Here is a 26,072-nt window from a genome sequence, read left to right on the forward strand (position 1 = left end):
TATTATCAGGATACTTACGTTCTTAAAAAAAGAAAAAAATTTCAAAAACACAAAATTACCCAAGAACGATCAATTTGCAACATTTTCAATGACCTGTTGGAATTCAGAAGTGGTCTTAATTTTACCTACGTCAATGCAGAATCTCAAATACTATTATTTGGAACTGACCATTTCCTCCAAAGCCAGGTTGAGCGGGGGGGGGTGAATTTTGATTAAAAATTGCTTTTAGGAGCTCCAAAATTGTAGGTATCAAACATTTTTTTCGATTTCTAATTTCTAGATTTTTTTTTCAAAATTAGTCAAAAATTGCCAAAATATCAGAAGAAAATATTTTCTGAAAAAAAATCGATCAATTTTTTCCCTGTTTAGAGGTGTTTGAAAAACTAGGTTTGTTTTTCGGATTTGTTCACATATATTTAGAAAAACCAAAAACATAATTTATTAAAAACATTTTTGGTGTTGGAGGGGGGAGGGGAAAAGAGTCGTTCCAGCTCTTCAGTAGGTATCAGTGGGCACGATTTTTAAATTCAATATAGGTTTAATATTCTGTTGGATCTGAAACCTTTAAAAATGCAATTTTGAAACTTGGTGTCGAATGAAACAAACAATTAAACTGTATTTTGAGAAGGGAAGAAAACGTGAAATAGCCTATCATAAGAAGTGACCAAGCAGAGACCAAAAAGAAAGAGAATTTTTCTATGAGGGAGACCGTATGAAATAGGTACCAACTCCATTTCCACATCATAAATTATAACTTGAAAATTCTTCTCGAACAATTTGTCAGATCTAGGAACCATATTTCATCATATTATTCTGCTCCACGAGTACAAAAAAAACAACAACGAAACAAATTTTAAAATTTATTGCCGCATTTTTTTTTCAATACTTACACAATCCAAATTTTAAATAAAATTTACGAGTACATTGCCATTTAGAACTGTTTCCGGTTTGTTGATGTTCACTGTTCACCGTTCACAGTATACCTACCTACGTACATTTAATTTATCTTTATATAAAGCGTATGCGAACGAGAACCTAACTAAATAGGCTACTAATAAAATATAATTATCTCTATGGGTTCCTTGTGAAGTTTTTTCTCTCTTCTTTTTCGTACATAGCGCAAGATTTTTAATTATTTCACGCGTACATTTTTGCTGTTGTTGTTGTTATTTTTTTTTACTTTATTTAAAGCTATATAGTACATATAAAATATATATACGGAATTACGCTACTATATAATAATCAGTTTACTATCACGATTAAAATAACGGTTTCATTCCAACTTTACACAAGCCGAAGGTTTCGCAGATTTTATCAACTCGCAAACAGCCTGCGTTAAATTCTTTCGAGCTTTGTCGTCGAAATTTACATCGTATACCTGCACATACACATATAAGAAGAAATATAATACGGTCTCGATTAAAAATATATCGATGTAGAGTTTAGATAAACACACCTTTATAGTTATGTATATAGTTAGGTCTATAGATGTAGGTAAAGGTATTCGTATAAAGAGTGTATTTAAATGCACGATTAAGTACGCACAGGCACACAGCTTTGGTGCTGCGGTGTTTTGGCAAAGACAATAAATTAAATCTCTGTATAAGCTAATTACTCGATTTCGTGGTTCCTAATGCGCGGTGGGTTTGGTATTTCTCGAAATTCGATCGTGATTTGTAATATTGGAGATATTTTGACGTGATAAAAAAGAAAAAAAAAAGCGCGAAACCTTGAACCTCGAAGCGAGAATAGTTAAATAAATGAGAAACACTTCTGCACTGTAAAAGGTAAAGGTATTATTGTGCGGATCCAGCATCTAAACTTACTATGGTAGGTACCTATCTGCAGATATTGCTTTCGTGAACTTCTACGTTTCTAAGGTCAAGATGGCTTATGTTTTCTTGATAGAGGTACCGATTTGTTCGTTTTGGCTGATTCTACCTTAATGGCTTAATTTTATCACCTTCTTTCCCCCTCAATTCGTGGCAAGTTAGATGTTGGATGATGCTGAATGTTCAACTTGAGATAATGAACCTCGTCATCAATTTTATACTGATGGTTGAGAATTTGACTCGGAATTTTTCGCGATGGCTTCTTTAATTAGAAATTGAGAAGTTGTAAGAGAATTATAATCATAATGGGATAGTGCAATTTTGTAGTTTTGTTTGCAGGGGTTTGAAATACTTGAGTAATCTATCTATGTACCTATACTTTTCAAAAAAAAAATAAATAATAATAAAATAAAAAGAAATATTTAATAAACTTGGGTAAAAATAGCAACTCAACATAAAAAACATTAAAAATCTATACAAAAATAGCCCAGTTAAACCGCAAGATGTACTTATTCAAATTAAAGTTGTAGCAAAAAATATCGAAATTGGAACAAAATTTTGCAAAAATTGCCTAAAAATGACTAAAACCTAGAGAAAAATGAGGCAAAGTCTCCTTTGCAGGGAAAGTTTCGAATCATGAATAAGGATATACCTTTTGCTTCAAAATTGATCATGAAATTAATTTCTTTCATATTACCAAAATGCTAGAAAGTCATTTTTCAAAGCGTGATGTAATTTTACTACCTACTTTGTTGGAATAATTGCCAAAATCCATCAGAATCAGATCAGAGGATTGACCATCTCTGATCGGATACAATTTGATGTAAGTACCGATGCATTTAATCAGATCAGATCACATCAGATTACATCAGATCACATCAGATCAGATTACATCCGATCACATCAGATCACGTCTGATCACATCAGATCACGTCTGATCACATCAGATCACGTCTGATCACATCAGATCACGTCTGATCACATCAGATCAGATTACATTACTTCAGATCAGATCATATTTTATTAGATCAGATCATATCTCATTTGATCAGATCAGATGAGATCACATTTTATCATATTAGATCAGAACTGATCAGAATAATCAGATTACATCAGATCGGATCGGATTAAATCAGATCAGATCACATATCATCAGACTAGATAAGATCAGATCACATCTCATTCCATCAAATCAGATCAGATCAGATCAGATTACATCTCATTTCATCAGATCATATCAGATCAGATCACATCTCATTTCATCAGATCATATCAGATCACATGAGTTCTGATCAGATTAGATAAGATAAGATTACATCATATCAGAATGATCAGAATACATCAGATCAGTATGATCAGATTACATCATATCAGAATGATCAGAATACATCATATCAGAATGATCAGATTACATCAGATCAGAATGATCAGATCATGTCTGATCAGATCACCCCCACATTTTATCAGATTAGATCAGATCGGATTACATCAGATCACATCACATCACATGAGATGAGATCGGGATGTTTTTTGAACGCAGTTTGATCAGCATTTTTCAAAATTAACAGAACCCTTGCAAAAAGATAGGATTTGACCAGATTAGGAAATTTACCTAATCTAAGCAGATCAGAAATTTATTTATGTAATAGTTATGTGCTTATCTGAGCTGAGGAAATTATATCTACCTACTCATGGAAAGTGATCAGAGCTAATGATGTCTGATGAAACCAGTTTAACATGTTTTATCAATTCTGATTAGATCAAGTACCTAAGATCCGGCCATTCTCTGAATCCGGTTTGATCTAATCAGGTCTGATCCGCCAAAACCATGGTCATAAAAATAAGATTTGATCAGAATCAGGTCACTTATCTGAACAAGTGAACATGCACTGATAAAATGGTATATCTGTTCAAACCTGATCAGATCCAGTAGGGGAGATCTCATTGCAGCTGATCATATGTATTTAAATAAATCTGATTAATTATACCTGATTGATCAGTTCAGATCAGATCTGTACCTTCCGCGGATCCAATTTCACTTTGCCAAATTTGATCAGATTCAATCAGATAGGGTCAGATTATCGTTTTAAAGCAAGCCGATTTGTTCAAATCTGATCAGATCCAATACCTAAGAAAGACCTGATTGAATCTGAGCACTTGGGAAAATATCTGACTGGTACAGACTTTATATCAGATCCGGACACTTCATGGATCCTATTTGACTTGAAACCAAAATTGACCGGATGTCATCAGATAGGTATGGTCAGATCCAAGTTTTGCTAGGATTATAATATCTGTTCGAACCTGATTAAATCCAACAGAGACAACCTGATTGGATCGAACCAGATCTAACTAAATTTGATCAGATCCAATCAGATCTGATCAGATTTGAACATTCCCCAGGTGCAATTGAATCATAATCAGATTCCATCAGATCAGAGTTTTGATCGGATTAGATGTAAAATAGACTTGATTATAACCAATAGGGAAGGTCTGATTGGATCTGACCCTCAATCTTAATGAATCTGATCAAACCTGATCAGATCCGGTCATTCTCAAATCCAATCAGATCCGAGTTTTGATTAGATTAGATCTGTTACAACCTTATATTCTCTCTTATATAGTGTGATGAAAATTAGTGAACTGACACGATTTTAAGCTACCTAACTACTAAAAATGATTGTAAATTGGTACTTAATAAAAATCAAAAAAATTGAGCTACATTTTTGAAGAGTTAAATGTTCTAAAATTTATTAAAAATAAATTAAAGTTGAATTGAGCAGTTTTGTCATGAAAAACTACAAAACTTCAATGAAATGAACAAAAGTTATCTTGAAAGGTCCTGTCATTGAAACAATTACCTATTTTATATTATTGAATTAAAATAATTTGAATTTTAAGAATTGTATAAATGATTAAGCACGTAATTAAAACTAACTAATCCATAAATTGTGTTTTTGTTTGTTTTAGGTGAGTTCCAAATTTTGCTGTGAGAATTCTAAAATTCATGTAAATTGTATGTTTGTACCTACCTACCTATAAAGAGAGTGGGTAAGTTATTTTATAATTTAATTTCCATCATGTCACAACAAAACGAAGTTCATGTTCGAAATTTACTTACTTAATTTTCACTTGAGAGCAATTTGAAACCTGAGTAAGTATTGACTTGACTAATCAATAATTCGAGAAAGCTCATTATAAAGAATGAAAACATTTTTTTCTCAAAAACCAGGGTTGCCATTTTGAAAACAAATTCTAATGGGCTTGAATCTTGACTTTATTCGTTTAAATTTCATATAATAGGTACCTAGGTAAAGGAAAGTTCTGCAGATCCAGACAATCGAACAAAATTGTGAACTCTTTCAGGTATCCTTCGAAAATAGGTACACTCGCGTAGGATTTCGACGACCTTTTTCTCAGATAATGATACGTATTGCATAACAGAGCGTTTCTAATAATAATTTTAATATACAAATATCGATTCCTACGTTTTCGAATTGTATAGGATCGTTATGCAATTATTTTTTATTTAAAAAAATAACTTACTCCGTTGAAATACATAGTGGGAACGTAGCTTATACTTGGAGTCATATCACCATATTTGGCCAACAATTCGTAACCTTTATCTGTTGTCTTGCATTGGTTAAATCTTTCAATACTTTCTGTATCATTTTTAATTCGTTCGAAACACTGATAAAATATGCAACATAATAATTAAATGCGCATCTTGTAAGAAATAGGTATTTTTAATTAAGGCAGATGTGATTAAAACTTACCGTCGATGTCGTGTTAAAAGGGTACTTTGAATTGTAACTAACCGAACAATGAACGAATTCTACAGCTTTATTCGAGTCATTTTTGAATTCATCTAAAGCGCAAGCTTGAATTATATTACCGTAGCATTCATACTGACCATGTTGACAGTCAGCTTTCCAAGTTCCATTTGGTAATTTTTCAATCTACAAAATTTTAATTACGAGGTACCTAAACATGTTTTGTCGAAATTTATGTAAGGCCTAGAGATGAAATAGAGAGAACTTTTTACCGCAGCTTTGCCAAAAGGTACGAATTCCACATTGATGTAATCTCGTAACTCGGTCCATGTTGAATATAGTTGCGTTTGAACGAGCTTCACGCTGTGGTAACATAACACCTCGTAATACACGGTGATGTTTATTTTCTTGAACAAAATAAAAACACACAGACAGCAGTGTGAGAGAGAAACAGAGTAAATGAATTGGAAATAGAGGAAAGAATAATTTATGAAGCAAACACTCCGTAGATATAAGCACCCTTACTTACTTATATGTATACTTACCTCTGTTGGATTATTTCCTTGTGCTAATGCGAACGATGTTAACACGATATAAAAAATGTATGAAATCATTATTAAGAGTATTGAAAAGGAGGAAAAAATTAATACGTTTTTTTTTCTTTTTACCTTAAATAACTTCTTAGCACCGGCGCAACTGTCTAATTCATAACCGTTACTGATTATTATTACGACGATGGCTGCGGCTGCTGGCGCTCCGCTCTGGTCAATAGAACATCTCAAGATAGGATATCGTGATTCTTATCATTTAAAAATAATTGCGTCCGTGTGTTGTGTACCTACCTATATTACATATAAAAATGTTATATATTCGATTAAAAGTTTATAAAGTGTTACATTTGATGATAGGTAGGTAAGGTATACGCACAGTGGTCCCTGAGAATTTCTATGCGGCCAAAATTCCAAAAAATGAAGAATAATGCCCACCCAAAACAATAATCACATTTTGATTATTACCCTTCAAAGCATCTAGTATCGCATGTGACAACTGTCTAAACGTCAAATTCGTTGCTATAGCAACGCGGAAAGGGGGAGGTTTCTACCATGAGCTGGTTGTGCGATTAATTTGCGCATTTTTAAAACTTAGCGCAACATGTTACAAATGTGCTAATGAAACATATGTTTATATCAATTGATAGCATTTTTCACGCTGATTTCAAATCTATATTCGTTTTTATGTTTTGAAGTATTTCAAGTCGAGCAATGAGCTTTTAAAGAGAGTACATTTTTGACATTTTCATTTTCACATAAGTATGCTTACAAAAATTGCTTGGAATTTCTTGGAAAAATCAAGAGCATACATTTCATCTTTAATGTATGTATTTTGAGTACCAATCGTTACTTTTTGCTACAAGCTGCTACCTTGGAAGAAAACGTTACAAATATGTTCAAAATTGAGCTGAAAAAGTTTGAATATGCGATTTTCTCAGAAATTTTGTTTCTTCTGTAGCTTCATGTGAAGGCAAGATCGGCTCTGGTTATGACGTCACTGTTTTACACTCGTCAGCAGTTTGAATGTTGCATTGCTGACGATTAGCGATCTGTATTTCGTTGAAATGAGGCGGATGGCCAGCACTCTCGTGACATACTGCTTGGTACGATGGATCGCGGAGATGCAGGTTGTGGGTTCGAATCTTGGTAGACTCCGAAATTTTTTTTATTAGGAATTGATGTTTTTTTTTGATGAAGTTTGGTTAAGGAGTAGTGATTTTTTAAAAAAAATATTATAAAATGCAAATATCAACGCTAACTTTTTTTTTCAATTATTAAAAATGAATTAGGTATAACAAGTTTTGATCAGAAATCCAATTTTTTTGCTATTATCTACTTACATATCATTTTTCAACTGAATATTTTACCATTTACCAAGAAGTGATTATATTAAATGGGGGTCTGGGGGCTGAATATTTCTCTCCAATATTGAACAAAATAAAATAATTGAAGCGAAAATGAATGCTTCTCAGTGATTTTGTTCTACTCTAAATTCCCCACTGAATGAAGGGGTGGCGAAGTTTCCAACCCCAAGGGTGGTGGACCTATGGTCACTCAAAGAGGGGACGTTTGAAAAAATTTCCAAAATAAGTAATTGAGATAGTTCATATTCAACTTTTTATGCCTATGCATGAAAAATGTATTCAATAACGTCACAATGTCTAACGAGGGACAATTTTTGGAACACTACCCCCTCCCTTATGGGGCACATTTTGATTTTGGGTAAAATAGTTTACAGAAACGATGTTGGAAGGTTCAAAAATATGCATTTTGATATCCTACTTGATTTTTTTGAAAATTTCAAAATTTTACCTACTCCCATAGAAGCTTTATTGAAGTTTTTGGTGAAATGGTTCGCAGAAACGTATTTAGAAAGTTCAAAAACATATGTTTCCATACCACACATGATTTTTTGGAAATTTTGAAATTTAAAGCCCTCCTGTGGAAGGCCCATTGAAGTTTTGAGTAAAATAGTTCTCAGAAACGTATTTAGAAGGTTTGAAAACATACATTTGGATACCCCATATGATTTTTTTGAAAAATTTGAATATTCACTCTCCCCTCCAGAAGCCTCAATGAAGTTTTGAGTGAAATAGTTTCCAGAAACGTATTCAGAAGGTTTGAAAACATACATTTTGATATGTCACATGATTTTTTTGAAAATTTTGAAATTCAATTCCCCCCTACAGAAGCCCCAATGAAGTTTTCAGTAAAATGGTTTCCAGAAACGTATTCAGAAGGTTCGAAAACATACATTTTGATATGTCACATGATTTTTTTGAAAATTTTGAAATTTCGCTCTCTCCTCCAGAAGCCCCAATGAAGTTTTGAGTAAAATGGTTTCCAGAAACGTATTCAGAAGGTTTGAAAACATACATTTTGATATGTCACATGATTTTTTTGAAAATTTTGAAATTTCGCTCTCTCCTCCAGAAGCTCCGTGAAGGTTTAGAGCCAAAATGGCTCAAAAAATGAATTCAGCACCTTTGAAAACCCCCATACTGTGAATTTCAGAATTTTGACCGGATAGAAATTCTCAGGGACCACTGTGATACGGTGACCTGGGGGGGCTGGTTCGTTGATAACGTTTCGTAATGTTTACCTACCTACGTGTTTTTGAGCATTTAAAAAAACTTTTATGGTATTCGATGACCCACTTGACAATAGATTCGCCGCTTTAAGCCGAAACGCCGGCTGATTTTTGTAAATCTGCCACTTAAAAGGCGCTCAAAAATGACAGTAAATTTGCCGGTGAAAAAACGCCAGCTAGAAGCGGCTAGTTTATAAAATCAGCCATTTAAATCAGCCGCTTTCCGCCACTTTTAGAAAAACAGCCGCTTTTGAGCCGGCGTTTTAAGCAGCAGTTTTTTATTTTGTTGATTTGCCGATTACAATGCACATGCGCAACCTGTGTTCAGAACTCATTTTCAAAAAATTTAAAGGAAAGTACGAAGTGCGGTACATGTATACCACTTGAAAACGAAGATTTTATTGTTGCTGTGATAGCTGAATGGTGAGCGCTCTGGACTTCCACGCAGGAGTCGCGGGTTCGATCCTACCTTGGGCTAGAAATTTTTTGTAGTTTGGTAGATTTTTCGGCGTTTTAATGAATTAATCAGCCACTTTAAACAGCCGCTTTTGGCTGGCGTTTTTTCACCGGCAAATTTACTGTCATTTTTGGGCCGGCTTTTTCACCGGCTTTTTCGGGCGGCGAATCTATTGTCAAGTGGGGAATAAGGGGGGGGGGGGTGTTTTCATTTCTGATTTCTCGGTGCTCATTTTTTTTACAAAATGAGGGGCTGATAGGACATGGAGAGTTGAATTAAAAACAAATAAAAAATGAATAAGAACTCAGAGATCTTGAATTTCGCAGTATGGAATTGACATATCACAGGACTATAGGTAAGTTAGTGCAGATACCTACTCGTATTTTCAGAAGTTTTTTTCTACCATTTTTTCAACACTGGGTGGGGGTTGGAGGGACACTGAGGGGTTATGTGAAAAAATAACTGAATATTTAAGCTCATGCATCGTAAAAAAAACCATATAAAAAGGACTCGTCACACATTTTTTTCAATTTTTTTTTTTTTTTTTGGTTGGTACTTTAATCATTTTTATGTGTCATGTTGGCGATACGTTGAGAAGAAGGGGAGAGGGGGGATCAGATCGAAAAAATGAATCAATATTTGAACAAAGCACCTTCAAATCAATAACAATCGATATGTCACCTCATTTTTAAATTTCTTTTAAATTTTGATCAATGTTGGAGGCCCCAAAGGTGTAGAGATTCCATTTTGAAAATAGGTGGTTGCAAAATAAAAGAGAAAAACGTATCTACGAGTACCTTCGTTGATTTTTTTCTAAATTTTTAAATAATAGCTTTCAACTTTTGCGCTCATTGCGAAAAAATAAGCTTGATCAAAAATCGATTATGATTAAAAATAGATTTATTGAATCTCAAAAATCGATTTGTTTCCGATTTTCGATTCTGTGAGGTCAATTATGTTCGAAATGAAAAAAATTGACTTCAAAATACATATTTCCTGATCAAAAATTGATCAAGATTGAAAATCGATTAATCGAATTTCAAAAATCGATTTATTTGCGATTTTCGATCCTGTATAATCGATTATGTTCGAAATGAAAAAATTATATTTTTGCCTCAAAAATAAACTTCCTGATCAAAAATTGATCAAGATTGAAAATCAATTAATCGAATCCCAAAAATCGATTTATTTACGATTTTCGATTCTGTGTGATCAATTATGTTCGAAACAAAAAAAATTGTTGCCTCAAAAATTGATTTCCTGATCAAAAATTGATCAAGATTGAAAATCGATTAATTGAATTTCAAAAATCGATTTATTTGTGATTTTCGATCCTGCATGATCGATTATGTTCGAAATGAAAAAATTATATTTTTGCCTCAAAAATATATTTCCTGATCAAAAATTGATCAAAAAAATCGATTTATTTGCGATTTTCGATTCTGTATGATCAACTATGTTCCAATTTTTGCTTCAAACATATATTTCTGGATCAAAAATTGATCAAATTGATAATCGATTAACCGAATCTCAAAATCGATTTATTTGCGATTTTCGATTCTGTATGATCGATTATGTTCGAAATGAAAAAATTATATTTTTGCCTCAAAAATATATTTCCTGATCAAAAATTGATCAATATTGACAATCGATCAATCGAATCCCAAAAATCGATTTATTGGAGATTTTCGATTCAGTATGATCAGAAAATATGTTCAAAATAGAGAGAAATCATTTTTGCCTGAAACGTAGATTTCCTGCTCAAAAATTGATTCAAAGTGAAAATCGATGAATCGAATCCCAAAAATCAATTCATTTACGACTTTTGATTCCGTATGGTCGATCATGTTCAAAATAGAGAAAAAATCAATTTTAGCCTCAAAAATTGAGTTCCTGATCAAAAATCGAATAATCGAATCCTAAAAATCGATTTATTTGAGATTTTTGATTCCGTATGATCAATTACGTTGGTAATAAAAAAAAATAATTTTCGCCCGAAAAATAGATTTCCGGATCAAAAATTGATCCAGATCGAAAATCGATTAATCGAACTCTAAAAATCGAATTATTTTCGATTTTCGATCATGCGGGATCGTATTTGAAATGAAAAATCAATTTTAGACTCAAAAATTGGCTTCCTGATGATGAATAATAATTGATCATGATCGAAAATCGATTAATCGAACATCAATAATCGATTTATTCTCAATTTTCGATTTCATGTCAACGATTATGTTTGAAATTTAAAATCAATTTCAGCCTCAGCAATGAATTTCCTGATCCAAAATTGATCCAGATCGAAAATCGATTAATCGAATCCCAAAAATCGATTTATTTGAGATTTTTGATTCCGTATGATCAATTACGTTCGAAATAGAAAAAAATAATTTTTGCCCGAAAAATAGATTTCCGGATCAAAAATTGATCCAGATTGAAAATCGATTAATCGAACTCTAAAAATCGAATTATTTTCGATTTTCGATTCATGCGGATCGATCGTATTTGGAATGAAAAATCAATTTTAGACTCAAAAATAGTTTCCTGATGATCAATAAATTGATCATGATCGAAAATCGACTAATTGAACTTCATCAATCGATTTATTCTCAATTTTCGATTTCATGTAAACGATTATGTTTGAAATTTAAAATCAATTTCAGCCTCAGCAATGAATTTCCTGATCCAAAATTGATCCAGATCGAAAATCGATTTATTTGAGATTTTTGATTCATATGGATCGATCGTATCTGAAATGAAAAATCAATTTTAGACCAAAAATAGGTTTCATGATGATCAATAATTAATCATGATCGAAAATCGATTAATCGAACTTCAACAATCGATTTACTCCCAATTTTCGATTTCATGTGATCGATCCGGTTTGAACTTGAAATCAATTTCAGCCTCAGAAATAGATTTTCTGATCAAAAATGGATCCATTTGTGATCTTTTAGTCCATTTATGATCGATCATGTTCATGTTCAGAATGAAAAATCAACTGCTGCCCTATACACCTACATCCCTTGATCGAAAATTAATTAATCGAATTTAAAAAATCGATTCAGTATCCATTTCTATTCAATGTAATCGATGATGCTAGAAATTATGACTTGTTTAGTATTGTTTCGTTTAATTTTTGTTTTTTCTCGGCAGAAATTGGCCAAAATATTGATGTTTTTCTGTTTTAAATGCGAATCAATTTTCAAAAATCTATTTTGTTTTTATTTTATACATTTCGATCATCCTAATTTTAATGAAAAATGTGTAATTCTTTTTAAAATATTATGCAAATGAGGCAATTTTTCACAAATGATTTAAAAAATAAATGAATTTGATTTTTGAAAATTGCACGTACATCAAAATATTATACATAGGTACCTATCTATAATACCTATTAATAGGTGTCTATACTTACAATCAATTTGAAAAATTTATATGCAGGTACTAAGCAATGAAAAAAAGTGGTACGTAGATTGTGTCCTTCGACATATTTATTACATCACAGAACAACACTGTACAGTAGGTTCCTACAAACTATGTTGGCAAAACAGAGATTCGCAAAGCCTCGAGCTAAAAAATGCAAAAAATGCAAAAATAAAAGAAAAACGAGAAATACATCCAGTTCAAGGTTCATTTTCAGCTCCTTTTTTTCTCATAAACTACGAAGTTGAAAAATTTCTCAGAGAAAAAAAAATAATAAAAATTATAATCATAACAAAAACAGACAAAGATCAAGGCTACTTCTAAGCTAAGTTTATCTCGAGGGAGAAATACGTACTTTTCGGATGAGACAGAGAGGGATTCACGAATCGAGTAGAATTTCAAACGAAGACCATCAAAATACTTGGTTTAATATTCGCTACAAATTAATTCGGTGAAAAATTTTACTCAATCAGGATTTTACGAGTTTCGTGCTTATTCCCCTCTCAATCCCCATCCATTTGGTGAAAAATAAATAAATCACGATTACTCCTAATTGGTAGATGAATCCTCATCGTTCTCTTAATGATCTGAAAATTAAAAAATTCGCACGTTTAGAGAGATGAATTTATTAAATTTACAGGTTGTAGGTGGATTGGTGAATTTTTTTCACGTCGTGAGTATTTTTATACAGGGTGTCCCATCGAACAACTGCCATTGATTGGATTCGTGCTTTATTCGGGTATTCGTTGCCTTCGAAAGTTATGACAAAATTTGTCTTTAAAATGGTTGTAGGTAATTTGAATATTTTGAAATTTCAGCTCTTTCAATTTGAGAAAAATCGAACCCATTTTTGAGCAGGTATAGCTACATAATGTACAAAGTTCCATTCTGATTTGCACCTTATCATTTCATTTTCCAACCGTTCCCTCGTCAAATCCAAACCCATTACTTCTTTCAATTTTCTAAATCATGTAAGGACACCCTGTATACTTAAACTCTTATACAAAATACGACCCCAGCGACTCACCCAAGCTAAATTATATCGATTACGTGAATTCTCGAATCGGTATAAACCGTCATTTATCCGGTATACCTACCTATACTTTGCATATCATAACGTCGTCGGCAGCACGCCAGCGGCCACGACGCGACGCGACCTTATTCGAGAAACACAAAATTATATTATTTTTCTTCTTGCAACACGAACGGCGTCAATGTTTTCACGTTTGACCGTACCTTACGACTATATACAGGCGAACGTGATGTGTCGTCACGACTGCGAACGATTCGAAATTAATTTAAAAAACACAAGTTACCGGTAACCGTCGAAATTCCGAATTGTAAAACAATTTGTAGTAGTACGCGAGAAGCAGATTTTGCTTCGGAAACAAAGAACTCATTTATGGGCCGGTCCGATGATTGCTGCGGCTGTAAAAAAGCACACAACGAACAAAAAAAGGTCACGTTTGTTGCTTCCTATTTCGTGATGGGAAACGAAAAATCCTCTTGTCTTGTCATTTTTCACGACAATATTCTGGGAATTTTTTTTCCAACTTTACGTAGATTATATGTACAAAGTACCTACCTAATATTACTCATACCTTATTTTATACGTAGGTACTTAGACTAACCTATACGAATCGATTAAAAAAATTGCAATCGCACAACTCCATTAGTCTGTGCTCTTCATCTAGTTCATTTGCCAGCATCGAAAGGCGATGAAAAAATTAATAGAAATCAATTTTAATTGCCAGCTATGTACGAAGAGTACTTTCATCTAGACGACCAGGTTTTTAATATACCTACCTAGGTACATCGACAATGTCACATTTCAAGGCTACTTGGCAATGAACAGTTCACAATAATTCTTGTTGTCACTCGGTTATTAAAATGCCAACGCAATGTCTTCGATACGATACATTTCTTTCGCAGGTGAACGATCTACATGCGCGATATTGAGCTACTTCGATACGGCTAATTGGCCATCGCGTATCGTTGGCAAAATATTTCCTTAAATATGACATACACCTGTTCCAGGTTTAGCACATAGTCTGCTAGAACTAGAACTATCTAACAATAGAACTAGTTCAGCTACCTGGAAGCTAATTTTAATGAAAGATGGATTTTTTTGGGAGAAATTTTAGGTACCTATAGATTTCGAATTTTTGGCTGGTAAGGTTGATTTTCAACTTTTGGTGATTTTTTCATGATTTAGGCTGGCACTTAATAAAATAAAATGATTTATTTGTATTCTCCCTTCTTATTTAGGAGGAGATAGGAGGGAGGATGTCAGGTTTTTGAGAAAATCTACAAAAAATATGGATAATAATATCCCAAGAAATTGAAAATATTTTTCGTAAATGTTGAAAAAAAATCATCTGAAAAAGTCATGTATGTACCTAAGTAGGTTCAGACAGCTTTAAAATTTCAAATAGAAATTTGGATAAAAATAATTAAGTATTTAAGGGGGAGTGGGGGAAATGTCATGCAGACGAGGTATTAAAAAAATTTAAACATCACTTCAAACATTTTGATGGGTATTTATTTTATTGAAACTGGAGTCGAATGATTACTTAAAGCATATTTTCATAATTTAACAGACTTTAAAAATGAAAGTCAAAGATACCAGATCTATCACACGTGCATTTTTTTTTGTTAGTTTATTATAATGCGATTAATTAAAACCAACTAATCCACAAATTGTGTTTTTGTTTGTTCTAGGTGAGTAACAATTTTCGCTGTGAGAATTCTAAAATAATATGTATTACTTAGATTGAGTAGGTAAGTTATTTTATAATTTTACTTCAACGTTATGTCACAAGAAGAAGAGGTTATAATGTTCAAAATGTACCGACTATCAATTTTCACTGATGAAGAGTAATTTTGAACCTGAGTATGAGTAAGGATCAACTTCACAAAATATCAATGATTCAAAATGGTGTGATTTTAAATCTGAAAACAATTTTTTTCTCTGAAACCAGGGTTGTCATTTTGAAAATAAAAATTCCAACCATTTTTTTTATTTTTCAAAATTTGACAGTTGGGTGATTTTTGATCAATGACAAAAGGAATGGAATTTTCAACGCTTGGTTCAGTTTGTACATTTAAATAAATAATCCGGTAACGCCCCCCTCCTCCCACCCTTCCAAAAAATTATTGCTACTTTTTATTAAAAAAAAAACAAACAAAAAAAAAACAGAAAACAAAATCGTTGTGCTAACACATAAAATTATTTCAATTCCAATATGCTCGAATGCTCGGATCATTCGAAAAAAAACCTTCAAGATTACATCACCATCCAGCAAACTTTCAATTTTTTGATAAAATTTTATAAGTTATACTTAGGTACTACGGGTCATTTCACACACAAAAAAAAAAAAAATAAAAATATGATCAAATTAATACTTACATAGGTATGAAAATCTGAAATAAGGCTTGCATTTCATTTTCCAATTTTCGAATCAGTTGGTAATAACTTTAAGCAATTTCGAAGCCTTGGAAATTTTTTGAAATTTTCAGTCTTGGAAAAAAGTTGAATATAAAACAAGTCAAAAATGAATTAATTTCCAGGATATTCGGATTAACATGTTTCTTGTCAGCTCTTCTGCAGTTAATTCAGGCATGAATTGTTTAAACCTGATTCCATTGTCTCAGATTAATATCTAATTTTCTCCAACGATTACTTGTGAAAAAATTTGGTTTGGAGACTGTATTGAAACTCCCCGGATGTATATATTGATGTCATTCTATACTTCTCAAGGTTAGAAAATTAATTTTGGATTAGTTTTATTGGAGATTTGGAGTAAGGTACTTCTGCGCCAGGAGGAGGATGAGACTACTAAAGACGCTCTAAGGCGGAGGTTATACTGAAGATGAAAGATGCGGACGAAGATGAAAAGTAAAATCAAATTTACTTTTCATCGCCGAATCTTTCATCTGATTGGTCAATTTACTATCACTAACCAATCAGGTGCGACTAGACATCTTCGTCCACATCTTACATCGTCAGTATAACCTCCGCTTAATTTATAGGAAGATACTTCTGAGCCAGGAAGAAGTTAAGACTCGCAGTAGTGCTCTAATTTACAGTGAGCTACTTCTGCGCCAGGAGGAGGTGGAGTGAGATTTGCAGGAGCTCCAATTTACAGTGAGCTACTTCTGCGCCAGGAGGAGACTGAAACTTGCCCAGATGCTCCAATTTTTAGTAAACCACTTCTGCGCCAGGAGGAGGCTGAGACTACTAAAGACGCTCTAATTTATAGGAAGATACTTCTGCGCCAGGAAGAAGTTGAGACTATCAAGAGTGCTCTAATTTACAATGAGCTACTTCTGCGCCAGGAGGAGGTGGAAAGAGATTTTCAGGTAGCTCCAGTTTTTATTTGTAGTAAGCTACTTCTGCGCCAGGAGGAGGTGGAAAGAGATTTTCAGGTAGCTCCAATTTTTAGTAAGCTACTTCTGCGCCAGGAGGAGGTTAAGACTCGCAGGGATGCTCTAATTTATAGTTAGCTGCTTCTGCGCCAGGAGGAGGCAGAGACTACTAAAGACGCTCTAATTTATAGGAAGATACTTCTGCGTCAGGAAGAAGTTGACACAATCAAGAGTGCTCTAATTTACAATGAGCTACTTCTGCGCCAGGAGGAGGTGAAGTGAGATTTTCAGGTAGCTCCAATTTATAGTTGCGCCAGGAGGAGACTGAACCTCACCAGGACACACCAATTTTTAGTAAGCTACTCCTGCGTCAGGAGGAGGGCGAGATTGGCAGGGATGCTCTACTTTATAGTTTGCTGCTTCTGCGCCAGGAGGAGGCTAAGACAGGTGGGGATGCTTCAGTTCATGGCAAGCTACTTCTGCACCAGGAGGAGGCTGAGACTAAAAGCTGAAGGACGCTCTAATTTATAGTATGTAATCTATTTCTACGCTAGGAGGTGGCTGGAGGAGACTTGCAGGGATACTTTAATTCATAGCAAGCTATTTCTGTACCAGGAGTAGAAAGGAACTTGTAGGGATACTCTAATTAATGGTAGGCTACTTCTGCGCCAGGAGGACACTGGGACTTGTAGGGATACTTCAATTTTTAGTAATAAGCTACTTCTGAGCCATAAGGAGACTGAGATGGGCAGGAATGCTTTAATTCATAGAAAGCTGCTTCTGCGCCAGGAAGAGGCTGAGACTATGAAAGGAGAAGGACACTTCAATTTATAGCAATCTATTTTTGCGCTAAGTGGTGGCGGAGACTCGCAGGGATGTTTTAATGCATAGCAAGCTATTTCTGGGCCAGGAGTAGACTGGAATTTGTAGGGATCCTCCAATATATAGTACCTAGGCTATTTCTGAGCCAGGTGTAGACCGGAATTTGTAGGGATACTTCAATAAATGGTAGGCCACTTCTGCGCCAGGAGCAGACTGAAATTTGTGGGAGGGATACTCTAATTATTGGTAGGCTACTTCTGCGCCAGGAGGACACTGAGACCCGCAGGAATATTTCAATTTTTAGTAAGCTACATACTTCTGTGCCAGGTGGAAGGGAAGACTCGCAGGGATGCTCTAATTTATAGTTTGCTGCTTCTGCACCAGGGGGAGGCTGAGAGTAGAAAGAGGAAGGACGCTCTAATTTATAGTAATGTATTTTTTTACCAGGAGTAGACTGGAATTTGTGGGGATTCTCCAATGACAGAGATTTGCAGGGATACTCTAATTTATAGTAGGATATTTTTGCACCAGGATGAGGCTGTGCTTAGTGGGGATGCTTCAATTCATAGTAAAGCTACTTCTGGGTCTAGAGGAGGTTGAGCCAAGCAGGGATGCTCGAGGTTCATAGCAAGTTGCTTCTGCGCCAGGAGGAGGCTGAGGCTAGTAAGGATGCTCTAATTTATAGTTAGCTATTTTTACACCAGGAGGAGGTTGAAACTCGCAGGGATGCTTTAATTTATAGCAAGTGTTACTTCTGCGCCAGGAATAGACTAAAATGTGTAGTGATGCTCTAATTAATAGTCGGTTACTTCTGCGCCAGGAGGAGGGTGAGACTTGCAAGAACGCTTTGATTTATACTAAGCTACTTCTGCGCCAGGAGGAGATCGATCCCAGCAGGGATGCTCCACTTCATAGCAAACTGCTTCTGCGCCAGGAGGAGGCTGAAACTCATAGGGACACTCTTGAATCACGTGGAAAAAATCCACTCTCTTATCAAAAGTTTTTTTCCGGAAAATTTCTATTTTACCCTCTGTACTTAAACTAAAGAATTTCAGAAGAAAAATGAAATAAGTTGAGGTAATTTTTTTTGAATATAGTCTCTGCAAAGATCATTCATACAGTAAGGAACTTTAGATCTACATTAATAAATTAGACAGATTAATTGAGCGATGTTTGAGAAATTAATTTTCAACTGATGATTCATGATTTCTTAAATTAGTGCCTATAATCTCTTAAACCAGATTGGCAGAGGTTGAGACTGTGCTGAAAAATTTCTTTTGATGGTACCACTGATCATTTATGTGCTAAAAGTCTGAAATTCAATTTCACCCCATCAGATTTGACTACAACCAATCAGATCTGTTTAGACATGATCAGATCCAATTAGGAAGACTTGTTTGGATCTGACCAGATCTGAATACATCTGATCAGACTAGATCAGACCTAAACACTGCAATTGAATGTGACTTCTAAATTGGATCAGGAAATTGCCCATATCTGATCAGATATGATCTGTCATGTGCTCACCTATACTTAAATGCAAGAAATTAATAATATGTACCATATCCATCCATTGAAGTTTGATCGGATTTAATCAGATTGGATCTGATCCGAACATTCTTTTGATCTACGTACCTAAGCTAACTTCACCAAAATCATTTAATTTTGATCTAATACAAATTCTGATTTCAACTGATACTGAGATCACAGGATATCATTTTTGATTTCATAAAGGGAAGAAAATATTGATTTTATCATGATAAGTATCAAAAGCCAGGGAAGGGAATTGAACAAATCTGGCCTCCAAATTGAACTCACGAGCTCTTAAAACCGAAAATCAGTCTCCCTTTAGTTAGTCATTTTCAATCTCTCGCGATTTAAACATTTTAAATGCAGACATATTAAATTCGTGATACATATTTAATTTGCAACTATGGGTCGGTATCCTTCCCTTCGTCATCATTTATCACCATAAATAGACACCTACAACATGCACGTCGTCATACTCACAAGCAAAATTATAATTCATAATTGAAATTCCTCGCCATCCAAGTACAAAAGCCTCCAACGATGCATCATACAAACAAAATCACTTCAGGTCTACATGCAACCTTGAGGGCTACACGCGTTTCAGGGCAACAATAACGCGAATTCGTGAGCACGTGGGCAACGGAACTTACACTATTTTCTACACCTTTTTTTCTCTCTCATTTTATTTCAATTCAACAATAAAACAATACACAATCCGATCGGAAATTGCATAAAAATAATAATAATTACAAAATCAACACCGAATAGTGTGGAAATTAGTAAATTATCACGAAACAATATAATTTGGCAAATGTTATGCATCGTGAGTAGGTATTCGTTTATTGTTCGAAGAAGAAGTGATTTTTTTTTTTTACTTAAATGGTTATAGCTGTATAAGTACAACACATTTTTAATGGCATCGTTGATTGATGGAGCATTTGCCGCATTCGTACTTGTTGGTAATTCGCGCGATTGTGATGTAACAGCGTTTATCGGTGTATTGATTCGTTTAATGAGTACACGATAGAGGTACTCGTACTATATTATTATCAACAAACACTAAACAGTTATTTACAAAACTAAAAATCATAGACTGGGTTTTTCACATTAACGAGGTAAGAAATTGGAAATTTTTCCTCTTAAAAATGGTCTATAGAGTAACCTTCGGGAATTTATAGTCTACTTTTCGAGTCACATATTTGGTTAGGTACCTATTTATACGTATATTTTTACTATTATTATTTTTATATCTACCTCAACGTACGTTTACGAGACCCACATACCTACGGTACCTAAGGTATTTTACGTCAATCAATTTTCATCGTCCGTGTAGTATAAAAAGGTTTATTTTGCGGTGTCCTGTCCGGTTAACCAACCTATTACAGTTGAACTCGTTTGTCATTTAAAGAGACGTTGTTTCGGCGTCAGATGTGGTATTATTATACGATGTTACTGAAACGAATTTGTGATACGACGATGCGACCTTCCGATTAATTTGCAACCGTTTTTCGTTCTTATGTAATTTACTATGCGACTACCGAGCCTCACCGCGCTCTGGTCGTTCCACCGTGATAGAAAACGTGATTGTTTTGTATTCATTTGTTTTTTATATTCGCATAGGTAGAGGTACACTAAACTTATCGTTATCGTGTTGCATTTATCGTCGAGTTTTTGATTATAGAATTGGAATTAATTTTTTTTTTGGCAGCCTCCGAGTCCGGAGCCAGTTTCGCATTATTATTATTATAATGATAGATTTGATGAATTTCCATGTTTAACAATCGAATGTCAATAATGGCCTGTGTCGTCTTTTTCGATCTTCTCAGTGTATATAAATTTAGGTAAATCGGGGACAATTTATGCTGAAAGGTGGATGTGTGTCATCGAAGAATGACCATTTTACCAAGTTCTGTGTCATGTAGTAAGTTATCGATCTCATGTTGGGAAATATATCGAAATTGGGATTTCACAAATTAAGAATCTCTTCCTTTAACTTTTCCAATTGTCTATTGAATGAAAGTTGTGGCAAAGTTTTATGCAGCTTGGGAGAAAATTGAGGTGGGTGCAAATTTAACTGAATGTTTCAGCCTGTTCTTGAAGCAAATGATGGATTATTTTTTATTTTTTTGGTCAAAATCAGAAATATTTCATCAACTCTTGATGGTCATTTTTAATTTTTTGTCAACTTTTCATCAATTTGTTTGAAGTTTTATCACTTTTTAATAATTTTTAGTGGTATAAGGTAAAATAATAGTTTTTTTTTTTCAAATAATACTTGACTTGATTTTGCAAAATTTTGTTTCATTTGAATACCTATACCTATCTGATATTTGAGAAATGTTTCGTAATTTTGAACAACTTTGCTAGTATTTTTCGAAGTTTAATGAATTTTTGACAATTATTTTTAGCAGATACTTTTTTGACCAATTTTACATTTTTTATGATTGTTTTCCAGTCATTTTTTCACCACCCTATAAATATTAATGACATCTCTGTCAATTTTCCAACTAAAAATGTAAATTTTGCACAAAATTGTCAATTTTTGACTGAAAATGTTGAGTTTTTAAAAATTTTATTAACTTGTGGCAGATACCTAAATGTAAATTCGATGGAAATGGGTAAATGTCATCCTATGACAATTATGACAAAAATTAGATATACATTTTTTGCCAAAAAACCGTCAAATTTTGACCAAATGAAAAATTATTATAAGATCAAATTTCTAGAGCTGAGATTTTTCTATAATCGACGATCATCACTATGATCCAGAGATTTACAGCTTTCGAGTTTAGTCTCCAACAAAATTTGGCACAAAAAAAATCCACATGAGGCGAATTTGCACAAAAATTTATTAAAAATTAAAAATTTCTCGGAACCTTTTAACCAATTTCAATCAAATTTAAAATTTCACCGCTAAGCTACTAGCCTGACATTTCGTCATCATCATCATCATCATGTTTCAAAACTTCAAAATTTCCAAGTTTATCGAACGACAACATTTTTTTAGACATTTTATTGATTAATTTTTTGAGCGAACCATTCGCGAACGAAAAGATTCATTTTTAGCAAATCATTCGCCAACGAATTGATCAATTCTTTGATTTGTAAATCAATTCGTTCGCAAACGAGTCACATATACGAATCAATTCGTTCGCGAAAGATTCACTAAAAAATTATTCAATTCGTTCGCGAATGATTCACTGAAAAATAATTCAATTCGTTCGCGAATGATTCACCAAAAATTAAGTAAAGTTAATGTAAATGAATCTATTCGTTCGCGAATGATTCACCTAAAATTATTCGATTCGTTCGCGAATAATTCACCAAAACTACCAAAAGTTAAGTAAATGAATCGACTCGTTCGCAAACGAGTCACTTATAGGAATGAATTCGTTCGCGAATAATTCACCAAAAATTGAGTAAACGAATCGATTTGTTCGTGAATGATTAATTGAAAAATGATTCAATTTGTACGCAAATGATTCACCAAAAGTTAAGTAAATGACTCGATTCGTTCACGAACAATTCTCAAAAAATTATTCAATTTGTTCGCGAACAATTCACCAAAAATTATTCAATTCGTTCACGAATGATTCATTAATAAGTTATTCAATTTGTTTGCAAATAATTCACCAATGAATTATTTAAGTCGTTCGCGAATGATTCACTCAAGAATCATTCAATTCGTTCGTGAATGATTCACCAAAAATTAAGTAAACGATTTGATTCATTCGCAAATGAGTCACTTACACAAATCAATTCGTTCGCGAGCGATTCACCAAAAATTATTCAATTCATTCGCGAATGATTCACTAGAAAATTATTCAATTCGTTCGTGAATGATTCACAGAAAAATGATTCAATTCGTTCACGCGTGATTCACCAAAAGTTAAGTAAATGAATCGATTCGTTCGCGGACGAATCACTTGCACGAATCAATTCGTCCGCGAACGATTCACCAAGAATGATTCAATTCGTTCGCGAGTGATTCACCAAAAGTTAAGTAAATGAATCGATTCGTTCGCGGACGATTCACCAAGAATGATTTAATTTTATTCGTTCGCGAGTAATTCACCAAAAATTAACTAAATGAATCGATTCGTTCGCGAACGAGTAACTTACACAAATCAGTTCGTTCGCGAGCGATTCACCAAAAATTATTCAATTCGTTCGCGAACGATTCACCAAGAATGATTCAATTCGTTCGCGAGTGATTCACCAAAAGTTAAGTAAATGAATCAATTCGTTCGCGAACGATTCACCAAGAATGATTTAATTCGTTCGCGAGTAATTCACCAAAAATTAAGTAAATGAATCGATTCGTTCGCGAACGAGTAACTTACACAAATCAGTTCGTTCGCGAGCGATTCACCAAAAATTATTCAATTCGTTCGCGAATGATTCACTAAAAAATTGTTTAATTCGTTCGCGAATGATTCACCAAAAATTGAGTAAATAAATCGATTCGTTTGCGAATGATTCACCAAAAATTAGGTAAATGAATCGATTCGTTCGTGAACCAGTCACTCATATGAATCGATTCGTTCGCGAACGAGTCACTTATACGAACCAATTCGTTCTCGAACGATTTAACAAGAATGATTTAATTCGTTCGCGAATGATTCACCAAAAATTAAGTGAATGAATCGGGTCGTTCGCGAACGAGTCACTTACACAAACCAGTTCGTTCGCGAGTGATTCACCAAAAATTATTTAATTCGTTTGCGAATGATTCACTAAAAAATTGTTCAATTCGTTCGCGAATGATTCACCAAAAATTGAGTAAATGAATCGATTCGTTTGTGAATGATTCACTGAAAAATGATTCAATTCGTTCGCGAATGATTCACCAAAAATTAAGTAAATGAATCGATTCGTTCGTGAACGAGTCACTCATATGAATCGATTCGTTCGCGAACGATTCGCCAAAAATGATTCAATTTGCTCGCGAATGATTCACTGATAAATTATTCAATTCATTTAATTACCAATCGTTCGTAAATGATACGATTCGATTGTAAACAGATCAAATTGCTATATAGATGTTTCAAAAAACGTGAATAAATTGGAATGTAGGGTAATTCTCAGAAAAAGGTAAAATTCGTGTACATGGCAAATTTCTCAACGGTTTTAGCATGATTTTTTTTTTTTTTTTTTTGGTCCATTCAAGAATGACCCCGCACACATTTCACACATGGTATTGAGGTTTTTAGACCCTCCTTTCATTGGTGTACATTTGATTTTATACCCCAAATGTCCTTCGACTTGGCTGTCACACATCATGTTTTTGAAAATGAATGTTATAAAGTGTCATGAACTTCATTTTTTTTTGGAAAAATTGACACATTCTCATTATCATAGAACATGAAGGTCTCTTATTGTGCAAATTGCAATTGCAATAAGTCTATAGGAAGCTCACAATTCACATTTGAAAACTGTCACACACTTTTTGCGCAAATTTTCGAGCAATTTTCAATTATTTTTGGTAGCTTCCCAATCCAACATTTTTTTCTGGTGAGTGGCTGCATTGGTTCACTGTTCTCATAGAAATGTTACCCCACACCGTTCTTTTTAAAAACTACATCACAGCTCGTTCTGATCGTACTTATCTGTGAAGTTTTGATATTTCGCAAAATCTGTGTCCTTCGGCTTGGTGTTTTCATTTACGCCAATGAACCCGCCAAAACCAATAATTGAGCACGGGAAGTTATTCTACATGATAAGTACACATTTATTACGTGTTAAAAATCGAATAATGTCCAGTAGGTAAGGCTAGAAACGAAAAAACGTTGAGATTGTCCTTCGGCTTGTCCAGCGCCCATTTGTCCTTCGACTTGGCCAAATTTCAGACAGCTGTACTTTTATCGCGCTAGTCGGCATATTACACGATAATACAAGCAAAATTTTACATTTTCTCCCTCCCCACACTTCACCTCTACCCCTACCAAAAAATAAGTCCAGATTCGAACTCTGCGGTCTGAAAAACATAAATCGACATATTACACGATAATATAAGCAAAATTTGACATTTTCCCCCTCCCCACGCCTCACCCTCCACCTCTACAAAAAAATAACTCCAGATTCGAATTCTACGACCTTGAAAACATGTCAATCGACATATTACACATCGATGAGGGTCGAATTCTAATTATCGCCGTTTTAGTGGGGCCGCGGTCCACAGTGGGGGGATTGAATTGAGGCCAACACTAGAAAAGGGATCTGGGACACATATACAAATGATTCCCACTTGAAATTTTCCAAAAAAATGATTTTCGTTTTTCAAAATTATGCATATCAAAATCGACCCTTTTTCTGAGAATTACCCTGTAAAAGATTTTTATTTGAAGAAAAGTCGGTCTTCCCACGCATTTGCGTGAGTGTTTTTTATGCTGATTTTTCTAAAACTGTAAGATCTAGAAATTCGCTCAATGCTCCTGAAGAGCTCAAAAACATCACCATTCGATTCCGTCGAGATCATGAATTGGACATGAACCATCAAATCTCCGCATTCAACCTTGATTTGATTAGATTATGAATTTTTCATGAAAAATGGGCATAGGTATGCTGTCTTTTTAAAGAATCGCCAAAAATCGAAAAATGAATATTAAATGCCTTAAATTTGCCCTCTTAGAACATTTTTAAGTTCTCTTTCTCTCCACCCTGTTTGGAAACTGGGTAGGGGCTCTAAAAGACTCCTTCAGCGTTATGAGGCCTCGAGTGATCGGG

At 34.0% G+C, this 26,072-nt stretch overlaps 2 protein-coding genes across 3 annotated transcripts in view; one reads left to right on the forward strand and one right to left on the reverse strand.

Moving 5' to 3' along the window:
- Positions 1 to 26,072, forward strand: part of LOC135845371 (uncharacterized) — a 160,438-nt gene that overhangs the window by 61,972 nt on the left and 72,394 nt on the right. The gene's annotated exons all lie outside the window — the stretch shown is intronic.
- Positions 848 to 6,341, reverse strand: LOC135843543 (GILT-like protein 1). The gene is made up of 5 exons (XM_065361479.1): positions 6,151 to 6,341; positions 5,878 to 6,012; positions 5,609 to 5,791; positions 5,379 to 5,522; positions 848 to 1,378 (listed from the first exon to the last, which is right to left on the reverse strand). The coding sequence occupies exons 1-5, from the start codon at positions 6,217 to 6,219 to the stop codon at positions 1,274 to 1,276; spliced, it is 636 nt and encodes a 211-aa protein (XP_065217551.1). The 5' UTR covers positions 6,220 to 6,341; the 3' UTR covers positions 848 to 1,273.

This window comes from Planococcus citri, chromosome 4, assembly GCF_950023065.1.
Source record: "Planococcus citri chromosome 4, ihPlaCitr1.1, whole genome shotgun sequence".
Taxonomy (NCBI): Eukaryota; Metazoa; Arthropoda; class Insecta; order Hemiptera; family Pseudococcidae; genus Planococcus; species Planococcus citri.

What these genes read in the sequence shown, in the direction of transcription:
- LOC135843543 (XM_065361479.1), bottom strand. Translation starts at nt 6,219, where the DNA reads ATGATTTCATACATTTTTTATATCGTGTTAACATCGTTCGCATTAGCA. An exon ending in CTTTTAACACGACATCGACG is followed by an intron (nt 5,523 to 5,608) that starts GTAAGTTTTAAT and finishes ATATTTTATCAG; the next exon opens with TGTTTCGAACGAATTAAAAA. An exon ending in CCACTATGTATTTCAACGGA is followed by an intron (nt 1,379 to 5,378) that starts GTAAGTTATTTT and finishes GTGTATGTGCAG; the next exon opens with GTATACGATGTAAATTTCGA.